At 40.9% G+C, this 20,668-nt stretch overlaps 1 protein-coding gene across 1 annotated transcript in view; it reads left to right on the top strand.

Annotated features, from left to right (window-relative positions):
- Window positions 1–19,851, top strand: part of ZBTB8B (zinc finger and BTB domain containing 8B) — a 35,219-nt gene extending 15,368 nt beyond the window's left edge. The window contains exons 3-4 of the mRNA XM_001381327.4: window positions 6,521–6,699; window positions 11,235–19,851. Coding sequence (XP_001381364.1) covers window positions 6,521–6,699; window positions 11,235–11,543 — 488 coding nt within the window. The 3' untranslated portion in view covers window positions 11,544–19,851. The remainder of the gene's footprint in view (window positions 1–6,520; window positions 6,700–11,234) is intronic.
- Window positions 19,852–20,668: the final 817 nt, after the last annotated feature.

A 20,668-nucleotide genomic window follows, 5' to 3' on the forward strand; every position in this document is an offset into this window, starting at 1 on the left:
TATAGACTATCAAAGTCTTATGTGTAAAAATTCCAAGTAAAAGAAAAATAAATCTATAACAGGTCCTTGAATCAAGGCCCAATCAAAATGATCTAAGCAATGATGCATTTACCCAGTCAGTAACCAGGACTACAGAAAGTTGCCACACTATGAGAGGCAGAAAAGGAAGGGACCAGATTATGGAAGCCAAGTAGGAGCCAAGTTTGGGGATACTCGTCTGTGAGTATCTTCAGAGTGAGTGTAGACACAAGGAAGGCCTACATCTTAACATAAGTCAAGTGTTGCAACCCCAAGTCTCACACTAGGTTCAAGACCTTTGTATTGGCTTAGAAGTGCATCAATCCATCCTGGATTGGCTTTTCTTTGGCTCTGTGCAATGGCTCTTGTGTGTATATCTTGTCCTGGAATCAGACAGAATCATTAAGCAAAGTTCCATAATCTTTAAATAATTAGTGGCATCGTTTTTATAGTCTCTAGCTTTTTAGGGCATGCATTAGCAAATGTATTTCAAACTTGTAGCACTGAAAAGTCAAAAAGTTAAAGAAAATCTTAATGCTGGTGACACGTGCTTCAAATATGAAAAGGAGAGAAAAAATAAAAAAAATGAAAAAGTATATTGCACATGCAAGAAAAATATAATAATAAAAGAGCTTTTAAAATTCAAAGATATAGCTTATAATCATTGACACTTTGTGTCAGCTAAGAAAATATAAAATGCAAGGCTTTCTCACCAAAAAATGAGATCCATTTCTTCTTTGTATCTGGCCATGATCACTGTGAGTAGAAGGCAAATGAATTGAGAGAGGTAACATTTTTTCATTTTTAAAATACAGTAGTACAAATATGTAGTTATCAATATCCCCAAAATTCTCAATAGCCCAATTAATTACAATAGCAAACAAACACACTTTTATATTTCACATAAGTTGCTGTATGGCATTTTTTTTAAAGCCTATGAATTGATGGATATTTGTCACAAGTTTTTACAAACGTAACAATCTTTCAACCTTGGTAATAAACATATTTTTTAAACAAAGTAAAACTCATTTTGGGTTAAGAACATAATCAAGAAATCTATATATCATTCTGGTAGAAGTAAAGTAGTGAACTGAAGAGTATAAATAAAGGGATGCTCCTGTTTTGGAGGCTTATAGGGATACAAATGCCCTGAGATTAACTGCCCAACTTCCATTCACATATTTAGAAATGTGGGAAGGTTGGGGGTTATAAAATGTATTTCACTTCAGCTACTAGAATGGGCCTTACCTTGTGGTAGGGGCAGGCAAAAATAACCAGAGATTGTTAAAAAAAATTCCAAAACTCATATTTAAAAAACCCTTAAAATCATTTGAGATATTTAGCACATTAGTTTTCCAAAGGTTCTACAATTATAACCAGTCCTTAAGTCCATCTATGTGATAATTTACAAAGTCAAAATAGAAAGGCTGTTTTTTCATATATGGGCTTATTCAATAATATTTGTTCAGCACAGTTATAGGGGAAAAACAACAGAATTTTTAAAACTCAGTACATTAAAAATAAATTCAATCAACCTTCAGTGTAACAGAATAATATTCAATCCAGTAATATATGAATTTAAAATCACAAAGTTATATCTTAAACAGAACAATCAGGAAATGCAATAGAAATACAGAGATTTTTTTATAAACCATTGGAGTCTGAAATGCCTTAGAACCTCCAATCTTTAAGTTCCTTGGGTTCTTATCCATTTAAATGTCTATTGTCTGAAGGCAGATTAGTAAGGGCTAAGCAATGGGGTCTGAGCGATCTGCTTGGGGCCACACAGCTGGGGAGTATCTGAGGCCAGATTTTAACCCAGGACTGCATGTCTGTAGGCCTGGCTATCAGTTCACTGAGCCACCCATTTGCCTCCCCAAAGTTGAATCTTTGGGCTGAATCTTTCTTCTGGCACACAGGTGAAATCAATGAAATTACCAGAACAGTCAAAAGGTATCCTTTTAAACAGCCCATTGCTTAAAAGTCTGTTTGAAAAGTCTGTTTCTTCTCCTCTCCCTTTTCTCTGAACCCCCTGTGGTCAATACCTCCATCCACGTGGAGGCTTAGCCTAAGGGAAAATTACCCTTTCTATGTCTCTCCCCTGTTACCAGCTGGTCACAATGAGTCCTGAGTGGTCTGCTCCAAGGATCTGGGTGATGAGCCGGCTGGGGTCACGCTCATGGGTCTGGGGCTGCAGAAACAGGCAGGCAGGGCCGGGAGATTGGGAACCAGGTGATTGCAATCTTGATTGAACCAGATCTGGATGGGGGGCTGAAACGCCCGCAGGCAAAAGTGGCTGAGCCAGGTGGGGTGGGCGGCAAACACAAAACTCTGGATCGAGCAGCAGCTTTGCCAGGGTAAAAAAACCATGGCCAGAGTAATGTGGCTCAAAAAAATTTCTAGGTACTAGATATTAAAAGTTGAACTAAAGATCAGAAAAGAAATCAGAAGATTGAGAGTTTTTTCTCCCGAAGTGGTTACGCCAACTGTAAAGATTAAAATTTAGGGGAGACAGAGGCATCTGAAATTAGTTTATCTCTGCAAGGAGTATTATATTTTTTTAGAGGTTTATTGAAGGTTGAGAATTTAAGAATATACAAGTAAGAAAAAACACGTGTCTAGGCCAGAGGCCTAGACAAGACCTCACCTACATTATCGAAAGAGCCACATCTGCCCCAAAATGGAAGTCCAAAAAAGAGCTCAAAAGCCTTTGTAATCAGCTTAAATACCTTCTCGATCTCGCCCACCTCAGAATTCCATGAGATTACAAAGCATTTTGGGGAAGTGGAGCAAGGACTTGTGGGGATTGAAGTCCAGAGTTCAAACCTCAATTTTACATATGAAGAAATCTAGTAATCTGTGGAAGGAAGATGGTGGGAACTACATGAGTAAAGCCCATTGGAGAAAAAAACACATGATTTTGCCTTTGGGTTATACTATAGATCATTCAGTCAGTAAGCATTTATTAAGCACATTAATGTACTACTTAGTTGTTCATGAACTCAAATTCCCTTATTTGATCAATCTTTTGTCATTACAACTCTCCCTCTGCCTTCCAGTACCAAACCTGCTCTTCATCTACATCATGACCTCTGATTTCTTGATCCCTCAGTTCTCTCTTTTAGTCATCACTTACACTGCCACCCCCCATGCACACACATATACATACTTATATGGGTTACACTCTCCTTTCCCCAGCTTGACCCTTTGGCAGACCAATTCAACTCAAACTATCCTCTTCTCTTAAGTCTTTTTCCCCCTTATTATATCACTGACTGTGCCTTGGTAAACCTCAGCCTTGGATCACTTTTCTCATCTGATGCCACCTTTGCTCCTACACATCTGAGGCTGAAAAAAGATGGAGAAAATGTTGAAACCCTGATGACTTGAGTCCATAACAAAATTGCCATGTAACCTCAATTGGGCCCTCAATGCTGCTAGGCAATCCTTTGATACCTCCCTAATAAACTCACTGTACCACTCTAGCAGTTCTTCTAAACTTTCATTCCTTTTCTTTTTCTTTCATTAAATTAAAAAAAAACTTACCTTCTCTTTTAAAATTGATACTAATTGGTTCCAAGTAGAAGAACAGTAAGGGCTAGGCAACTGGGGTTAAGTAATTTGCCCAGGAAGTGTCTGAGGCCAGATTTGAGCCTACCACTTCCTTTCTCTAGGCCTCACTCTCTAACTACCTCACCACACTTTTTCATCCTTTTCAAACCTTCCCCACTCTCTCAACTGAGAGCCTTATCTCATATTATAGTGAGAGAAAAAAATGGAGGCCATTTGCCATGAATTCCCTCTCCATTCCATGTCATTCAGATGCCTTCTGCCACTATCTGCTCCTTCACTGCTGTCTCACATAGTGAAGTAGCTCTTTAAATTGCCCAGGCAAACTCCTCTATATACACAAGTAATTCCATCCCATTCCAATTTTCTTCATCAGTTTGGCCCCTCTATCATCCTTACTTTCTCACTTATTCTCTATTTCTCTCTCTACTGGAGAGTAGAACTACCTACTTTAAAAAAAAAAACAGCTCAGATATTTTATTCTAATGCTTTAATTATAGTGCTTGTTTGTTGACCTTAAAAGTAAAAATAAGTAAACAAAACAGCTCCTTATTGAGTATTGAAGCAGTAAGTTTTCACAACACCAAACAAACCAGTTTTGAGTTTTTCCCAAGATAAAGTTCACCAGCTCTGGCTTCTTCAGTGTTTATCAAAATGCAAAAGAATCTTCGAGGTTGATCCTTGCTGCCTATAAATATACTCGTGTCTCCCCCATTGTTAAAAAAACTCACTTGTTCTAGGCATCACCACTAGCTATTGTCTCATATTTCTCCTTTCTTGTGGCTTACCCCTTGAGAAGGCTGTCTACTATAGGGCCTCCTTTTCCTTTCCTTTTTTCTTCTTAACTTTCTCTTAATTGCCCAATCTAGTGGCCTTTTCTCTGTCCTCATCAACCTCTCAAAACCTTTGACACTATTGATCAACCTTTTTTTTCTTAACACCCTCTTCACTCTAGGTTTTCAGGACATTGCTCTCTTCTGCTTCTCACCCTATGTAGGTTGTCTGATTCTCCTCTGTCTCCTTAGCTATAAAATAGCTATAAAAATACAGGAACGGAGGTAACTAGTTAGTTGTCCTCTTCCTGCTTTTGGCAATTCATGTGAAAAAAAAAAGACCAATGGTGAATTAGCCAATTAATTCAGAAGCCTAAAACTTCAAAGAATTAGAAATGAAATGACTTACCCAAAACTGTACAGCAGCCAAAATAAATAACAAATGAATTAAAAAAAAAGATTTGGGATGGAATGGAGTCACTTGCACATGTAGAGAAGTTTGCCTTTGCAAGAAGAAGAACTACCTGATCAAGTGAGACAGCAGTGAAAAAGGAGATAGTGGTGGAAGGTATCAAGGCACTGGGATAATGTAAATTGAAGAACGGATTATAATAATAATATTATTCTTTTAATGAAGAGGGAGCTCTCAGAGAATGGTCATATTTTTTTCAGGGAATATGAGGCAAGGTTCTCAGCTAAGTGGAAAGAGAGAACCATAGTAGGTTTAAGGAGAGATAAAAAGGTTTGGAAGAGCCACTGCGGAGAGTAGGGTATTGAGCTAATCAGGGAGATATAAAAGGACCACCTTGCAGCAGCGAGGGCCCATTTGAGAGATCATCACAGTTGTGCCATGGATATTCTCCAGTTTATTAGTAGTCCTTCTTAAAAATGTAATGTCTAGAACTGTCCTCCAGATGTCATATGACCTGAGCCGAGTCTTTCAGAACTGAGCAGAACACGCAAGATCTTATGTGCTCTTTTGTGGAGCAAAGGTCATATTAGCTTTTTGGACTTCTATCTATTCCTGTGGACTTGTTAAGAATTTGTAGTTCATTAGACCGCCTAGGTCTTGTTCGGATGAGCTGCTATCTGGCCACGCCTCTCTAGCTTTTAACTTATGAAGCTTTTTCAAAAACCCTAATGTGGGATTTTACATTTATTTATAGTTAACTTATACCTTGTTTACTTTTTGACCCCTGAAGATCATTTTAGATCCTAATTATTTGTTGAATATTAGAGATTCTGATGTGTACACTGTCAACCCCTGTGAAACGCTGGGCTCTACCATGCTCTGCGAAGCCGTTTCTAACTGCTCCCAAGATCTCTGTGTACCTCAGCAGTTTCTAATCACCCCAACCACTCCTACTCCTAGGCAGAGATGCTATTCTGTGTATACAGACTATATAACCTTTTGCTGTTTCTCAAAGCTATGATACCCTGGCCTATACGAATCCCTTTCTTCCCTAGCATTCCTGCCTGAAAAGTCATTATCTTGAATGCAAATCCTCAACCCTGAATAAATGCCTCACTTTTTTACTTGTCACCTAGTTGGTCTGAGTTTATGTACAGGTTGACAACACGGATAACTGTAATGCACAGCATTATACGGCACTTTAGAAAGATCCGTAGTACCTTGGAAAGAGAAGTGAATTGTGGTATCAAGATGTGTTTCAATCCCAGCTCTTTCACTACCTGCCTTGGTGTCCTTAAGGAAGGAGGTTTCTTCATCTGTAAAATGAGGGTGTTAGGCCAGATAATGTCAACTCTAAAATCACATGTTCCTAAGTATCTTAAAAATGTAAAACAAATAACCCTACAGAAGTCCAAGTAGAAAAGACCCCATGGGCTTATTTCCTCATCTGTAAAAAGGCGACAGTAACAGTTGGGATTTTAAAGATAACTCAGTCTCATCTGTCTGTTTGATAAGGAAAAAGAGAAGTGATTTACCCAAGGTCACACCCATCTTAAGAAGTAGAGCTGGATTATATTTCCTACCTCTTAAGGTGGAAAATCCTTTAGAGAGGGCAGAGGGCCCCAGAAGCATGAACTATGACTCCTACATCTACAATTCTCAGCCCTAGATTGGTGCATCTGTGATCATTCAAATGTCTGTTGCTTCTGCTTATAGAGCTGCTTAAACAACTCATTTGTTTTTCAAGGTGATGTGCTGGTGGTTCCCATCAAACTCCACAAGTGCCCTTTCTGCCCATACACAGCCAAGCAGAAGGGCATCCTCAAAAGGCACATCCGCTCTCACACTGGGGAGAGGCCCTACCCCTGCGACACCTGTGGCAAGAGGTTCACTCGACAGGAGCACCTTCGGAGCCATTCCCTGAGTGTAAGTCTGGGAGGGTCCCTCCTTTCTGCAGGCACGGGTTCAAAGTCATCTGATGTTGTTACAGCAGGGAATCTTACTGACACTCAGGATCACGATCGAGGGAAGAAGCAGGTTTATTTGATAATGCTTGGGTTTAATGGAGTCATTTCACAGAGGCTAAGCCCTGAATATTTGCAGCAGGCAGCTTATGTACATTTTACACATGTAACTGAATGATAGGTCGATAACAGAGGTTAGACTAGACACAACTGGCCGTTCTTGTTTAGAAATGATCAAGGATGCAGCAGGGAGGGGAGGGGGTGTTTCAGAGATGAGGAGTCATTGAGAAGATGGCACCAAGGACCAGGCCGGAAAGGAAAGAGTGAATCAGAGACAGGGTCTGGAGACCAAGGGCTTCAGGGTCGAGAAGAGGGGAGATAAAGAGAAAAGGGCAAGACTTAAAATTCTACCTCCACATTCCCCCCTTTTGATGCACCTTAAACTGCCAGTCAAGGTGCATCACCATCTGGTAAGAATTCTGCAGGGGCTGGTATGTCAGCATTCTGAGTATTGCATTTGGGACCCCGTCGTTGTGTAAGACTGTTTGACATCTACCCGTTTCTGATGCTAAGACCCCAGCTGCCCTAGGTCTAGCTTTGAGGAATACTTTTTAGGAAATTGATGAGATGACACAGTGCCTGGCACACAATAAGTGCATAATGAATGCTTGTTGACTTGACAAGATAAAGCTAGAGGTTGTCTAGAGGTGAGGAGACCAGACTGGTGAAGGAACTGGAAATATTGTTCTAGGAAAATTGAATGAAAGCACTGGATCATAATTTAGCCTGAGGTGAATTAGAGGGGACATGGTAGTTACCTTTAAGTTTACTGGCTGGATTGGTCACTTGCTAGGAATTAGTACAGAGGAGATTATTAATTCTAGTAGAGACTGGCCTGGATGCCCTCTGAAATCCCTTCTAATCCTAAGAATCTGTGGTTCTATCTTTTTTTCTCCTGATTCTTAGCTCATCTGGTAAATCCTAGATGCTAAATGTAGACCCTATCGCCTAAGGGGTTTAATTCCAATGGAATTTGAATAGGGATGACTTTCACCTTCAGATCATAAGATATTAGATCTGGAGCTAGAAGCAACTCTAGAGGTCATCATTCAACTCCCTCATTTTATAGATGAGGAAATCAAGGTACAGAGAAATTAAATGACTTGCTCATTGTCACATACTAAATGTCAGAGGCAGGATAGTAGGTCCTGAAAAGGAATAACCTCTAATTCAGTTAGTATTGGTTACTTTGACTTACTTTAGTTCCTTTGGTAAACAGCTAGCCCTGGGAGATCTAACAGCTAAGTTAAATTAACATAGACATTTCTTTAAGACTAAATAACCTGCAGATTTAGTTAAAAAATTGATAAGATTTAATCATTTAGTAACAGATAAATTAAAAAATAAGAAATATATCTTTGTGGGAGTAAGAATAGCTATTAAAGTTAAAAGAGCATAAGTTTTAAATTCTCTTTTCTGATAATTGGAAAAGAAGTTACCAACTTCAGCAACTCCAGTAGATCCTATAACAGTGATGCTGAACCTTTTAGAGAGGGAATGCTGTGCCTTGCCTCCTCCCAGATCAAGTGCTGTTCCCGTCCCCCCCCCCAAGGGATGGAATGCCATGCCCCTCTTCCCCATCAAGGGTTGGTGCACCCTACACCCCGCCACACACACACACAGGGGAGGGAGGAAGCACTGCCATTGGGCTGCTGGGTGGAAGGACTGGTGAAGTGAGGAATATCCTCAGTAAGTGTAGAGATGGGGAGGGGAGTGACCCAAGCACTCTGCCACTTGTGAGCTGCCCACCTTACCCACTGGGAGCTCCTATTGGCTGCTGGGCAGAGGGGTGGGGGTGTGAAAAAATGTCATCAGGTATGGTGGAGAGAGGGAGGGAAGCAGCTCTTCCTCAGTCCCTCTGCCTTTCTATAATGAACTGGGGGGAGGGGCAGAGAGGGCTCTGCATGCCATCTTCGGCACCTATGCCATAGATTCACCATCACTGGCCTATAACCACAGGTTTCCACTTTCTAGTAAGGTATATAGAAATAATAATTCCTGTAGGCAGAACACTAACGGGTATTTTCCCTAAAATTTCACCAATTGATAGATGTGAGCTTTAACCCAATAAAATATTAAATCTAGTGGTTGTCCCACTCTAGTATTCCCACAACTCTGAAAGTTGGCAGTAGTGGGAAAATTTTATATAAGAAGCCTCAGGAGGGACTTATGACAAAGAATGCTATCCACCTTCAGAGAAAGAACTATTGGAGTCAAAATGCCGATGAAAGCATACAGCTTTTCAATTGTTTATTTGAGTTTATGTTTGGGGTTTTGATTTTATTAGATTATTTGCTTTCAAAAATGAACATTATGGAAATACATATAACCCAGATGGAAATGCCTGCCTGGACTGGGAGGGGGAAGAGAAGGGAGGGAGGGAGAGAGAGAAATTTGATCATATAACTTAACGAAAATTTGTGTGGAAGTATATTGTATGTAATTGGTAAAAAAAAAATTATAAATGTTTTTTAAACTTTCACCTCTTAGAATCAATACTAAGTATCCAATGTGTCACCTGTTTAAGAGCAGGGCTTTAGTAAGAAATGATGGTGTTTTAAAAACAAAACAAAACAAGATATCAGTAATTTTTTCAAAACTCTTACCTTCCATCTTAGAATCAATATTTGAATTGGTTCCAAAACAGAAGTGTAGTAAGGGCTAGGCAATGAGGGTTAAGTGACTTGCCCAGGGTCACACAGCTAGGAAGTGTCTGAGGCCACATTTGAACCCAGGATCTTCTATCTCTGGGTCTGGCTCTCAATCCACTGAGGCACCCAGCTGCCCTCAATAAAATAAAAATTGAAAAGCTTTAAAGTTAAAAAAAAAAAAGCCCCAAGAAGCTCCTTGGTCATGTGACCTAGCTTATCCAATTAAATTATGATCAAAATAAGTTTCTAAAGATTTCTGTAACTTTCATTAATTTATAGTCCCCATCCCTTTTTTTAAACTATAAATTAAGCTCTATAAATCATTCATTTGTCTCTGATTCCTGGAGTCAGTAGACTTGATTTATTGGCAACCTGTTGACCTTGCCTATGATTCAGTCATTGTGCTCAGAAGTTGTGTACCTCAGACTTTTCCTTCCTAAGCTTAGCACAGTGCTTGATACATATTAGGTGCTTCATAAATGTTTGTCCACTTGACTCGTTCCCAGCACTCCAACACTGGTGTCAGCCCACATTTGGCTGGGGGATGAGGGGAGAGCAGGGAGGAAGGGGACTCCCTAACTAAGTCCAAGTAGGAGAGTTCCTTCAGCAAAGGCAGAACAGAGCATTTTTGTGATCCAGAAATGGTTTGAGAATTATGCTTCACACCCCTTCTCCCTCCGTCTCTCCCTCCGTCCCTGCCTCCAGTTTTAGTGGTTTTGATCCTTCATTGTAACTTGACTTTAACAAAAAATAAATTCCCAAAGAATACAACTCAATTTTCTGACCATCACATGAATAACAATAAGACCTCATGATGTAGTACAGAGAAATTTCTGCAGTCAGACAGACCTGGGTTGAGTCTTGTCTCTGACACATCCTGGCAAGTCACAACCTTCAGTGCTCCAGACAACTCTCTAAGGCTAAATTGTAGAGAAGGGGCCAAACCGCATTGGTGGAGAAACTTTTCCTTTCTGGGAGTTCCCTACACAAATGAAACCACAGGTTCAGTCCCTGCCCTAATAATAGTGGTCATAAGAGTTCATGGTGTCTCATTTGTTTCTTATAGTAATCTGAGGAGGTAGGTGCTATTAGTATCCCCATTTTACAGATGAGGAAACTGAGGTTGAGAGAAGTCAAGTAAGTTGCCCAGCATCTGAAGTGGGATTTGGACCCAGGTCTTCCTGACTCCAAGTCTGGCACATCGCCTCTCAAATCACAACATGTAAACATATATATGGATCTACAAAATGGAATGTTAAAGGTCCTTCTCCTCATCCTTCTCGTGATTGTACCTTTTGCTTTAGCTCCTCCATTTTTATGATGCTCCAATAATATCAGTGTTCTATTTGATGACCTTGCAAAGGCTATACCAGTGTAGCCTAAGATCTGGCAGGTCCCACCCATCTAGAAATGCTGCGAATAATAATATCATTTCTTTGATGCCTTAAGGTTTGCAAAGCATTTTCTAGATGGGCCCCATCTGGCTGTTTCTTGAAGTTGGGTCTAATTAGGTGTGGAGAGGTTCACTACGAGAAGGCTAGCCACCATTGACAAAGACTGTCAACTAAGACACATGGAGGAATTGGGGTCTGTATCAAGGGGAAAGCTGACCCAACCACAGCATCGTGGCTCCTTTGGGAGGGCCGAGGTGCCCTTGTTCACTTACACTGTGGGGAGCAGTTTTCCTTTGTCCTCCCTCCCTCGGCCCCAGTCCTCTCTGAGCATCACCTTCATACTGAGTTCACCCAGACTCTTCACTGGGAAATTCTGTTTCTTCTTCTTTTAGGTCCACCGCTCCAATCGACCAATCATTTGCAAGGGTTGCCGGAGAACCTTCACAAGCAGCCTGTCCCAGGGGTTGCGGAGGTTCGGCTTATGTGACAGCTGCACATGTATTACGAATCCACAGGATGAGTCAGTACCCATCAACCTGAGCCAGATGGAGGCATCCTCTGAGGGTCCGGAGAAGGGTGAACCAGACAGTGACTGGCCCATATATGTGGAGTCTGGTGAAGAAAACGATCCCACAGGAGATGATTCCGACGACAAGCAACAACTGCATCGAAGCCTTCTGGACCGAGAGGCCCTGATGTAGCAGTAAATGGGGAGAAGGAGGATTTTTAATGCTCCCCTCATGACTGGTTATTCTATGGTTCAAAACCATCCATGGACTCAGTTTTATGGAAGCCTAAGAAGAATTTTTAAAATAATGACTACATTTACATTTTTAATAGAACACAAGGAAGGGTTTGGCTTTTCTGATTCTGATTTTTTTTTTTCACTTTTCAGTGCTGTGCACTTGAATTCTGAGGTATTTCTACCGGGCAAATCCTCATTCTGGTCAAGCCGTGGCTGTGTTTTTCAGCTTCTTTTTCTCACTGCTGTGTTCAAATCCTGACTAGGAGAGAAGATGGTTCTCTTCGTAGGTAGGAAAGAGTCTCCTCATTTGTTTTCTTATTTCTTTCCCAAGGGACTACCAGAGTCTCTGACCTCCCTCTCCTACATACATATATGAACACACACACACACACACACACACACACACACACACACACACACACACACATTCTTTGATCCTGCAACTATTATCCTTTTTCTGAAAAAAGATGTCAGTTTGCTTTCAGCCCAATTTGGGAGGTTAGCTAAACTGTTCAGCTATGACCTCTTTTGATGATGCCTTCATTAGTCAATTCAGATTCTATGAATTCTAAATTTTGTTTTATGCTGAGGGTTTAAATGAACAGTTAATTATGGAAACCAATGAAACACTTGAATGGAAAATAAGATGTTCTTCTATAGGTGATAGATAAGGAAGCTGGGCTAGGTGATAGCTAAGTCTCCTCCCAACTCTAGGTTTCCAGGATTCTGTAATCTCAAGATTTGAAGGTTTTAAGGTGTTAATACCTTAGACTTTATGGGCTTTATGACTCTAGGATCCCAGGTTTTCAAGATTCCAAAGGAATCTAAACTTCTAGGACTCCAATATTCTACAATATGTTGATTATGTAGTTAAGCATGGAAAACACAGAAAACAGTTTTCAATACTAAATCAAGGACTCTTCTACTCTTTCTGTATGAGGACAAATCATAAAGCAAGCCTTATGCAGAGAGCAGCAAAGCCCCTGCAGCAGTTCTCAGAATGTTAAACCTGAATGAGATCTTAAACATCATCAATTCCAAACCCCTCATTTTACAGATAAGGAAACTGAGGCCTAAAAAGGCCAGATGATTTGCCCCTATTCATACCACAAATAAGTAATTCTTCCAACTTTTGGTATTTGGTGGCCCCATGCACACAGTGCATGCTTTGTGATTCTAGAACATGTAGATCCAAAGCACATAGATCATAGAAGTTCATTTTATAGATCAAGAAACTGAGTCATAAAGAATATGTTATTCAAGGTTACATAGAACAGAGGTTCAAACTCAAATGCTCTGACTCCAAACCTCACATTCTTCCCATTGTACTGGGCCAGTCAGGCCATAGTGACAGGAGTCAAGGTATTAACCTGATTCCCTTCCACCTCCTGCTTCCAGGACCTATTGCTACATAAGCTAGAAAGGTAGCTACCACAGAGATTTCTTGGGTTTCACTTAGGTATAGAATGTTAGACAAACTAAAAGTCTAAACTTTTAAAAAGCAAGTTTTAGTGCCCTGACCCTGTGACCTTTACAGAGGTTCCACAAGAAAGATAGGGAAGTGCCCAGGGAGTAGAGAAATGCTTGTGAAACCCACTATCCTCTTTGCCGTCTTCTTGGTCACTCTGGTGTATAAGGCTGTCTAAAGTGTTAAGAAAATCTTGGGTAATAAGGCCATCTTTTGTAATTGTATTCTCCCGAAGGTAGTATAGTTACTTTGTTCTTTGCATCCTGAGTGCAAAATCAACTATATGCCTTATGGAATTAGCTAGGAACCTAGAAATGATTTATTAGTAAATTACTTTAAAACAGTAAGTCACTGCAAAGAGTCACTGCATGGTGTGGAAAGAAAAAGCTAGAGCCCTGGCTGTTGGAAGAAAAAATTAGAGGAAGCTTTGCCGTCAGCAAATGATCCAATGTCAGAAATATTTTCCTTAATATAAAAAAACACTCTTTCCTGTTGCTTAAAGGAGAGAACTTAGCAAGACAGAGACCCCAAATGGGGGGAGGGAGTGGAAATACAAAAGGCAGTTTTCAATGATAAAACTTGGAGTAACTTCTCTTTGGTTATTTCTAATGTCTGAGACTTTTCTACCTCACATTCCAGTTTCTGCACCTATTTTGGCCTGATATAAGATCATAGTCCTGTTTGGGATCTTATAACCTGTCTGTATTCCTGGGTATTCCCTAAAGACATAAATGTCTTTTTGGGTACTTCTTATAAGATCAGTAGGATGGAGAATGTGTCCTGGAGATGGAAGAATGTCAGTCAGTATTTTGTCCCTTTCATACCCTATATTCCATTTTCAGAATCAGAATGCTTCACAGACCTTCCCTAATTCTGCTCCTCCAAAGCCTTGGGAAATGGCTAGCTCCCTTTTTGCAGAGGTACAGGTGGCAGGAGACTAGCCCAAGTTGATAGTTCAGTTCAGGTTTAGGAAGCAGAATTAAAGAAATCCTAGCTCTGAGGTGTGTCCTCAGAGCAGTCAATGGATCATTTACCGAATTTGAAACTAGCAGAATGGCTAGGAGAAAATGGGACGTAACATTTCATCCTTGAAAGATTTCCCCAGAATAGGGGTCCTTTCCATAAACAATGCTTCAAAGCTTGTTACGGCCATAGATGGCCCTTTATTTTCCCTTCCTCTCAATTCTGAAGAGCAGCATCCTCAGCTGTAATTCTGCTCAGTTCGCTGAGTTCTGTCATCTTGCTGGAGGAGGTGTGGTTTTTTGTCTGTAAGGTAATGTCTGTTTGTTTTAAATTACTGTCCACATTATGGTCTTCATAAGGAGTAAACCCACAACTGTGCCAGCACAAGCCAGTATAGTTGAAATTTTGTGTCCCACAAGGAAGTCTTCATGACTCCTTTCCTTTCTGTACATTCATTCAGTCCAAGTTCACAAAGAAACTTAAAAAATGTAATTGTAGAAATGATGAGCAGAGGAGAAGAAGGAGGGTTTGTGTGTGAGTGATGGAATTTGAAAGTGGGTCAGTGGATATGGGAACTCTTAAGAGATTGGCCTCCCAATGCTTGGGGTGGGGTGGGTTTGGAATGTAAATACAGATTAGTTGTACTAGACTAAGAAATCCTACTGTCTGGTCATTTGGCCAAGAGATGCTGCTAGGTGTAAATATTTGAGTGGTCACTAAACATAGAACATCCCTAATGTGCTAATACATGTTCTACTGTAGAATGAAAAATTTTGACCATCCAAAGTCATGTCAAGCTGACCATGGAGAACTTCCAGGGGAGATGATGCAGTCATACTTGACTCACAAGGGTAGTGGGGAACAGGTAGGAAAACCTACATACAGCAAAACTGAGACTACGGGGGAATTTGGGAAAACCTATGAGGCAACTTAGATGATTTCATTTATAAGCCTAGAAATCTTCTTGCACAGATTGCAGAATGATCCTTGTGAAATTTTGTGGGGATGCTGGGCCAGAGGCTTGGGTTAAGAGAAACGTTTCCATCATACTCTGATCAGAGTTCAATAGCTCATCTTCCTGGGTCCTGGCTGTGTTGGCTTTGCGTTTTCCTGCAGAGGTCATCTTCCCTTTTGGAAGAGGATACACTTTACTGTCTGGTTTGCTCTGGGATATGTTTGCATTGATTGGATCCCTCATACTGTTTTCAGTCCATCAAGTTCTCCTGCTTCCAGCTAAATTCTACTGCCTTTCCTTCATGGGGTTGGAAAAAGACATCCTTCCTCTCACATGGCACTTTCGAGAAAGGAGAGAAACAACCTTGAGTGTAGATGGGTTGGTTTGTGCCTAATGTGCCGTTTTTGTGAGATGGGAAAGAAAGCCCACCTTCAAGTGGCAAATGGAAATGCATGGTACTTCCCCAAGAAGAAAGAGGCACCTGAATAGTGCATTAGACTTGGAGTCATAAAAATCCTGCCTCATACACCAGCTGTGTGATGCTAGACAAGTATCCCGCCCTCTCTAAGCCTTAGTTTCCTCATCTGTAAAGTGGGAACATAATAGTACATATCTTGAAGGTTTGTCATGAGGATGAAATAACATGTGCAAAGTACTTATAAGCCTGAAAGTCCTATATAAATGTTCACTATTATTATCCTCGATATCCAAAGTGGGCATTTATGGGTGAGAAAGTATGGCATAGTAATAAGGACACTGAACTTGAAATAGCAATAGACCTGAGTCTAGTCTGAACTCTGACAGTTATTAACTGTTTTCTTTGTCTGGATCCAAGTTTTGTAATTAGAAAAAGAGATTAGGTTTATTCTTTTTAGCTTTAGAAGAATGGAACTAAGAGCAATGGGGAGAAGGTGCAAAGAGGGCAGTGTAAGAAATAATGCTTTCTGGAAACACTTCCTAACAATGAGCTGTTGGGAAAGTGGAATGAGCTTCTTAGAGGGGGGGGGTTCCCCCTCCTTGAAGGTCTTTTATTTTTATTTTTATTTTTTGGAGTTTAGATTTTTTTTTAATTTGGAAATTTTTATTTAATTAATTAATTTGGAATTTTTTCCATGGTTACACGATTCCTATTTTTTACCTCCCCTCTCCTCATCCCCTTCCCGTAGCTGATGCACAGTTCCACTGGGTTTTACATGTTTCATTGACTTGAAGGTCTTTTGGCAGAGGCTAGATGACTACTTGTCTAGTATATTATAAGAGAGATTATTACACCTTTCACTTAAGTATGGGGTGGACCAAGAAGTCACTGAAGTCGCTTTCAAATATCCCACTTTGGGACTGACTGACTCAGAAGAGTGCTATCTGTGCGTATCCCCATCTCTCGAGGCTATTGTGAGAAGCGTGATTTTTAAACTGTTTATAGAAATATGCCCTATAGAAACGTGACGTATTATTACTATTATAACGACCACTCGTGCTCTACATGAACATTGTAAAAATTAATTTTCTGCTGCCTCAAGGCTTCTAATGAACTAGCCTTTCACTTAGAACTAGACTGTGCCACTTAGGATATAGCTGTTTCTAGAAGGGGAATCTAAGGTCCAGAGAAGGGACGGAACTCTCCTATGGTCACGCTGACCCAAGTAACGGTAGATCTGGGAGCAGAACCTGTATCTTCTGTGACTGCTGGTCTAGTACTTCTCATCACATTGTGCTGCTGTCCCGGGAGGACACCAGTGAACTCCTTTGGGGGAGGAGGCCCGCTCGTGTGCGAGGCGTTTTCTGTTTAGCAGTTCCATTATAGGCGTGAAGATGAGTAAGATGTTCAGAAAACACGTTTGGGGGCCCAAACATTTGTCCTGAGTTGAACATGGCCTGAGTCAGTTTTAATGTTGAACAAGGAAGGTGGGGCTGAAGAACCAAATAACAGTAGCGTATATTTCTATAGGTTTGAGACTTTGCTGTGTGATTCCACTGGCATGGAGTCAGTATCTGCTCCGCTTTAGAGAGATGCCTGAAGCACCGGTGACCTGTCAGGGATCAAACAGCCAGTATTTATCAGAGGCACGACTTCACTTCCTGGTGGTATCTCTAGCCACTCTTCCCAACTGCCTCTGGCAAAAGCATCTTTATCCCCATTTTCACAAGATGACAGAACTGACACCTAGAAAGAGGAAGCCCTTTGCCCAAAGTTCCTCCTCTGGGAGTGTCAGAGTGGAGACTAGAAGCCAGAGAATTCTGATTCTAAGACCAGTGTTTCTGCCATTGTGCCACACCATGTCCTTTGGTACTGGGAAGTTTATTTAGTAATATTGGGTTTTGGTGTCCAAGCAGATCAGCAACCAGCAGTGTCCAAGCTCTGATTGAAATAGGAACATCAGAACCAGGATAAGCCATTTACTTTATTTTTTTGATTTTTGATTTTTTTTTTAATAAAAACCCTTACCTTCTGTCTTAGAATCAATACCATGAATGGGTCCCAAGACAGAAGAGTGGTCAGGGCTAGACAATGGGGGTCAAGTGACTTGCCCAGGGTCACACAGCTAGGAAATGTCTGAGGTCAAATTTGAACCCAGGACCTCCTGTCTCTGGGCCTGGCTCTCAATCCACTGAGCCACCCAGCTGCCCCCAAGCCATTTACTTTAAATAAGTGTTGTAGGTGGTCATTTGCATGTTTTCATGGCCTTGGTCTCAAAAGGCCCCTATAGAAGAAATGGTGAAACAAGATCCCCAGATTTTCCTTGTGACAACCTTTATGAGATAATGGAGTGTTCATGGAGTGCTATCAGTCGTACAGGATTCAAGAGGCTGTCTTGTCTAGTCTGAAGCTAAGAAAAAACGATCAGACCACTTCTCCAGCCTATACCTCCCATTTTTTTATGGTGTCCAAAGTAAACCCCTGTCCCCAGTGTTTGGAGTCACAGTGCACCTCAGCGACGTGTCTTGTCTTCAGTAACACCCTTTATCTACGGTTTTGCTCTCAGTGAAAAATGGACTAGTCTCTTTAGTACCCACTGCTCCTTCCCCTCTCCCCAAGGAGCACTCCATGAGTTAGAAGAAGGCTTTATCTATTCTGAGATGAAAATGAATCCGAGGCTCAGCAAGGGCACAAACTAGCATCTCATTTGGTAAGAAAAGGAGACGGTACCCGAGGAGCCATTCATCATGCCTGCTTGGCTTATGCTGATCCAATCGTAAGGCTGGGCCAAAACATTTAGAATGAGAACACATCCAGCCATAATCAACAAAATGACTTTCTCCATCTTTCTTGGCACTGTGTTCTCAAAAGCCAGTCCAGGTCCCTTCTAGTACTGGACACAACTCAAGAAGGTCACTGAAAAGCTTGGGCTGTGTAAGGAATGCTTGAACACTATTCGCAGAATTACAAGCTTAGAGCTGGCAGGAAACTTCAGGCTCCACAACAAGGGAGCCCCTTGTTTAACAGATGAGGAAATTGAGGCCCAGAGAAGGAAATGACTCGCCCAGTTACCCAGGCATTGAGAGGCAGAGCTGGGATTTGTCCTCAGGTCTTCTGACTCCAAATCCAACACTTATTTTAATGAGCCCATACTGCTTCTATGATAGTGTTACTAGTCCAGGGAAAGCTATATAATGTCATCGCTGATTGACAATGTTTTTATAGTACTAACTGTTGTTCTCTGTAACATTCTGCCCAAGCACCATTTCCCTGGAGCTGCTTCACTACCGCATCAGCAGGGTCTGTAACATGTACAGGGTTGCTTCTGCATGGCGTGAGTGTGGAATTATAGATGCTCTGCCTTCACCACCTGTATGCCATTTACTTGGGCCTCATTCATTGTCCAGGCTTTTGAGTTTGATACTTGCTTTGTGTGAGAGACTAATGAAGTCTTCTGAGGACAAATGATAACAAATCAACTTGCAAACTTTAAGGCACTATATACATGCTATCATCATCATCATCATTACTAGACTTTAGTGGAGGAAAAGCACCACAATACAAAACAGAGTCATTCAGTCAGTCAACTACAATTTATTAATAAGCACCTACTATGTATACCAAAAAAGGGTAAAAATACAGACAAAAAAAACAGTCTGTGCTCTCAAGGAGCTAGGTCTAGTGAAGAGACAACATGCAAACAATGATGTACACCTGAGATATCCAGGGTAAATATCCAGATAATCTCTGAGGGGAGGCACTAAGATTAAGGAGGACTAGAAATGACTTCTTGCAGAAGGTAGGATTATGGATGAAACTTGAAGGAGCTAAATGAAGGCTACTTTTTATTTATTGTACTTTGAAAACAAAAACGATTCCATTGTTCTTTTCATCTCTTGGTCCCATGGTATAAGGAACAGTTTCCTTTTGGAAATGTAATTTTTGCTCATCAAAGTCTCTCTAATGAGCTGTTAGAGATTTTGATGGAAGATGGCAGCTTACTTCTTTGGCAAGCCAGTGTGTAATAGGAGAAGCTGTAACTGTGGCAGATAATGCAGAAACCAGAGGAAGAATCCAGAGCCACAGTTTCAGATCTTTGGTCTATGACAGCGTTATACTTCCCATAAACTCTGTAAAGGAAAAGAGAACTGTCTTTGGCTACTAAGTTTCTGAGTGGGCCAGTTGCTCCAATAAATGCATTTATTGTCAGGGAGCTGAAGACATTAGAGGGGGAAAAGATCAAACCAAATTTGGAAATAATCTGGATTATCAGACAGCAGCCACAGGCACTTTTTTCACAAAGGGATGGGGAACATTCTATAGTGGTGCACTCCTGGTTTGGTCTGTACTGTATGTTTTTATGTACTTGATCTGTGCCTATTGTTGTTATGTGGTTCAATTTGTTTTGTTTTTTACTGGAAAAAAATGCAAAGTGGAATAAATGACTCAGTTGAACAAGAGAATTTGGGTCTACCCTTTCCCTTCTGTCTCCCCCCAATCACAGTTTTGGCAGAGCTGTCGAATACACGAGTACATTATTGTTTTTAAAAATGAATTCGGGGGGGGCTAAATACCAGTATGTGGCATTTGCTTTCTTGTGGACAAGAAACATGTTCAGTTTGGCACCAACAAAGCAACGATCCACATGCATACTTGATGATTTAGACTGGTTTTTATTTCAGGGTGGCCAAGTGTATTATCTGCATAAAGTAAATACATCTTCTAGCATCAAGAAAACTACTCTAAAACAAACTAAACCTAAAGAAGTTGAAATCTACTTTCTATCTGTCTACAGGCTTGGCATGGCTGATGAAGAAATGTTAACTATTAGAAAAGTAATCATTATCTAGTGTGTTGAACCTGCGATGGATGGCAGCTGTGGAGTCCTGGGCAATAGGATATAAATCAAATCATTAAAGGAATCCCAAACAGGACTAACAGAGCTATAACTAGGGTGAGACCACTGGAAATTTACCTTAAGGCACTGAGAGCACTCATGGTCCTTCAGAAGTATAGAAGCAGTAGAGCTTTGGCCCTGGTTGGCAAGAATAATTCATTAAAATGGAAAACTGCCAGATGGTCCTACAGCTCCTTCCCCCTCTCCTACCCATCCCAACTCAACTGAGGATGCTTGTAGTTTATGGTTCTTGCCCTTGATACAAACAATTCCCTATTGTAGTTTGGAAGATTAGTTTATCCGTATCTGTCCTCATGTGCCCGTCTGTCATAGGTGGTTCTGTGAGCTCATTGCTCTGGAAACAACTTATCTCACGTGAC

The sequence above is a fragment of the Monodelphis domestica genome, chromosome 4 (assembly GCF_027887165.1).
Source record: "Monodelphis domestica isolate mMonDom1 chromosome 4, mMonDom1.pri, whole genome shotgun sequence".
Taxonomy (NCBI): domain Eukaryota; kingdom Metazoa; phylum Chordata; class Mammalia; order Didelphimorphia; family Didelphidae; genus Monodelphis; species Monodelphis domestica.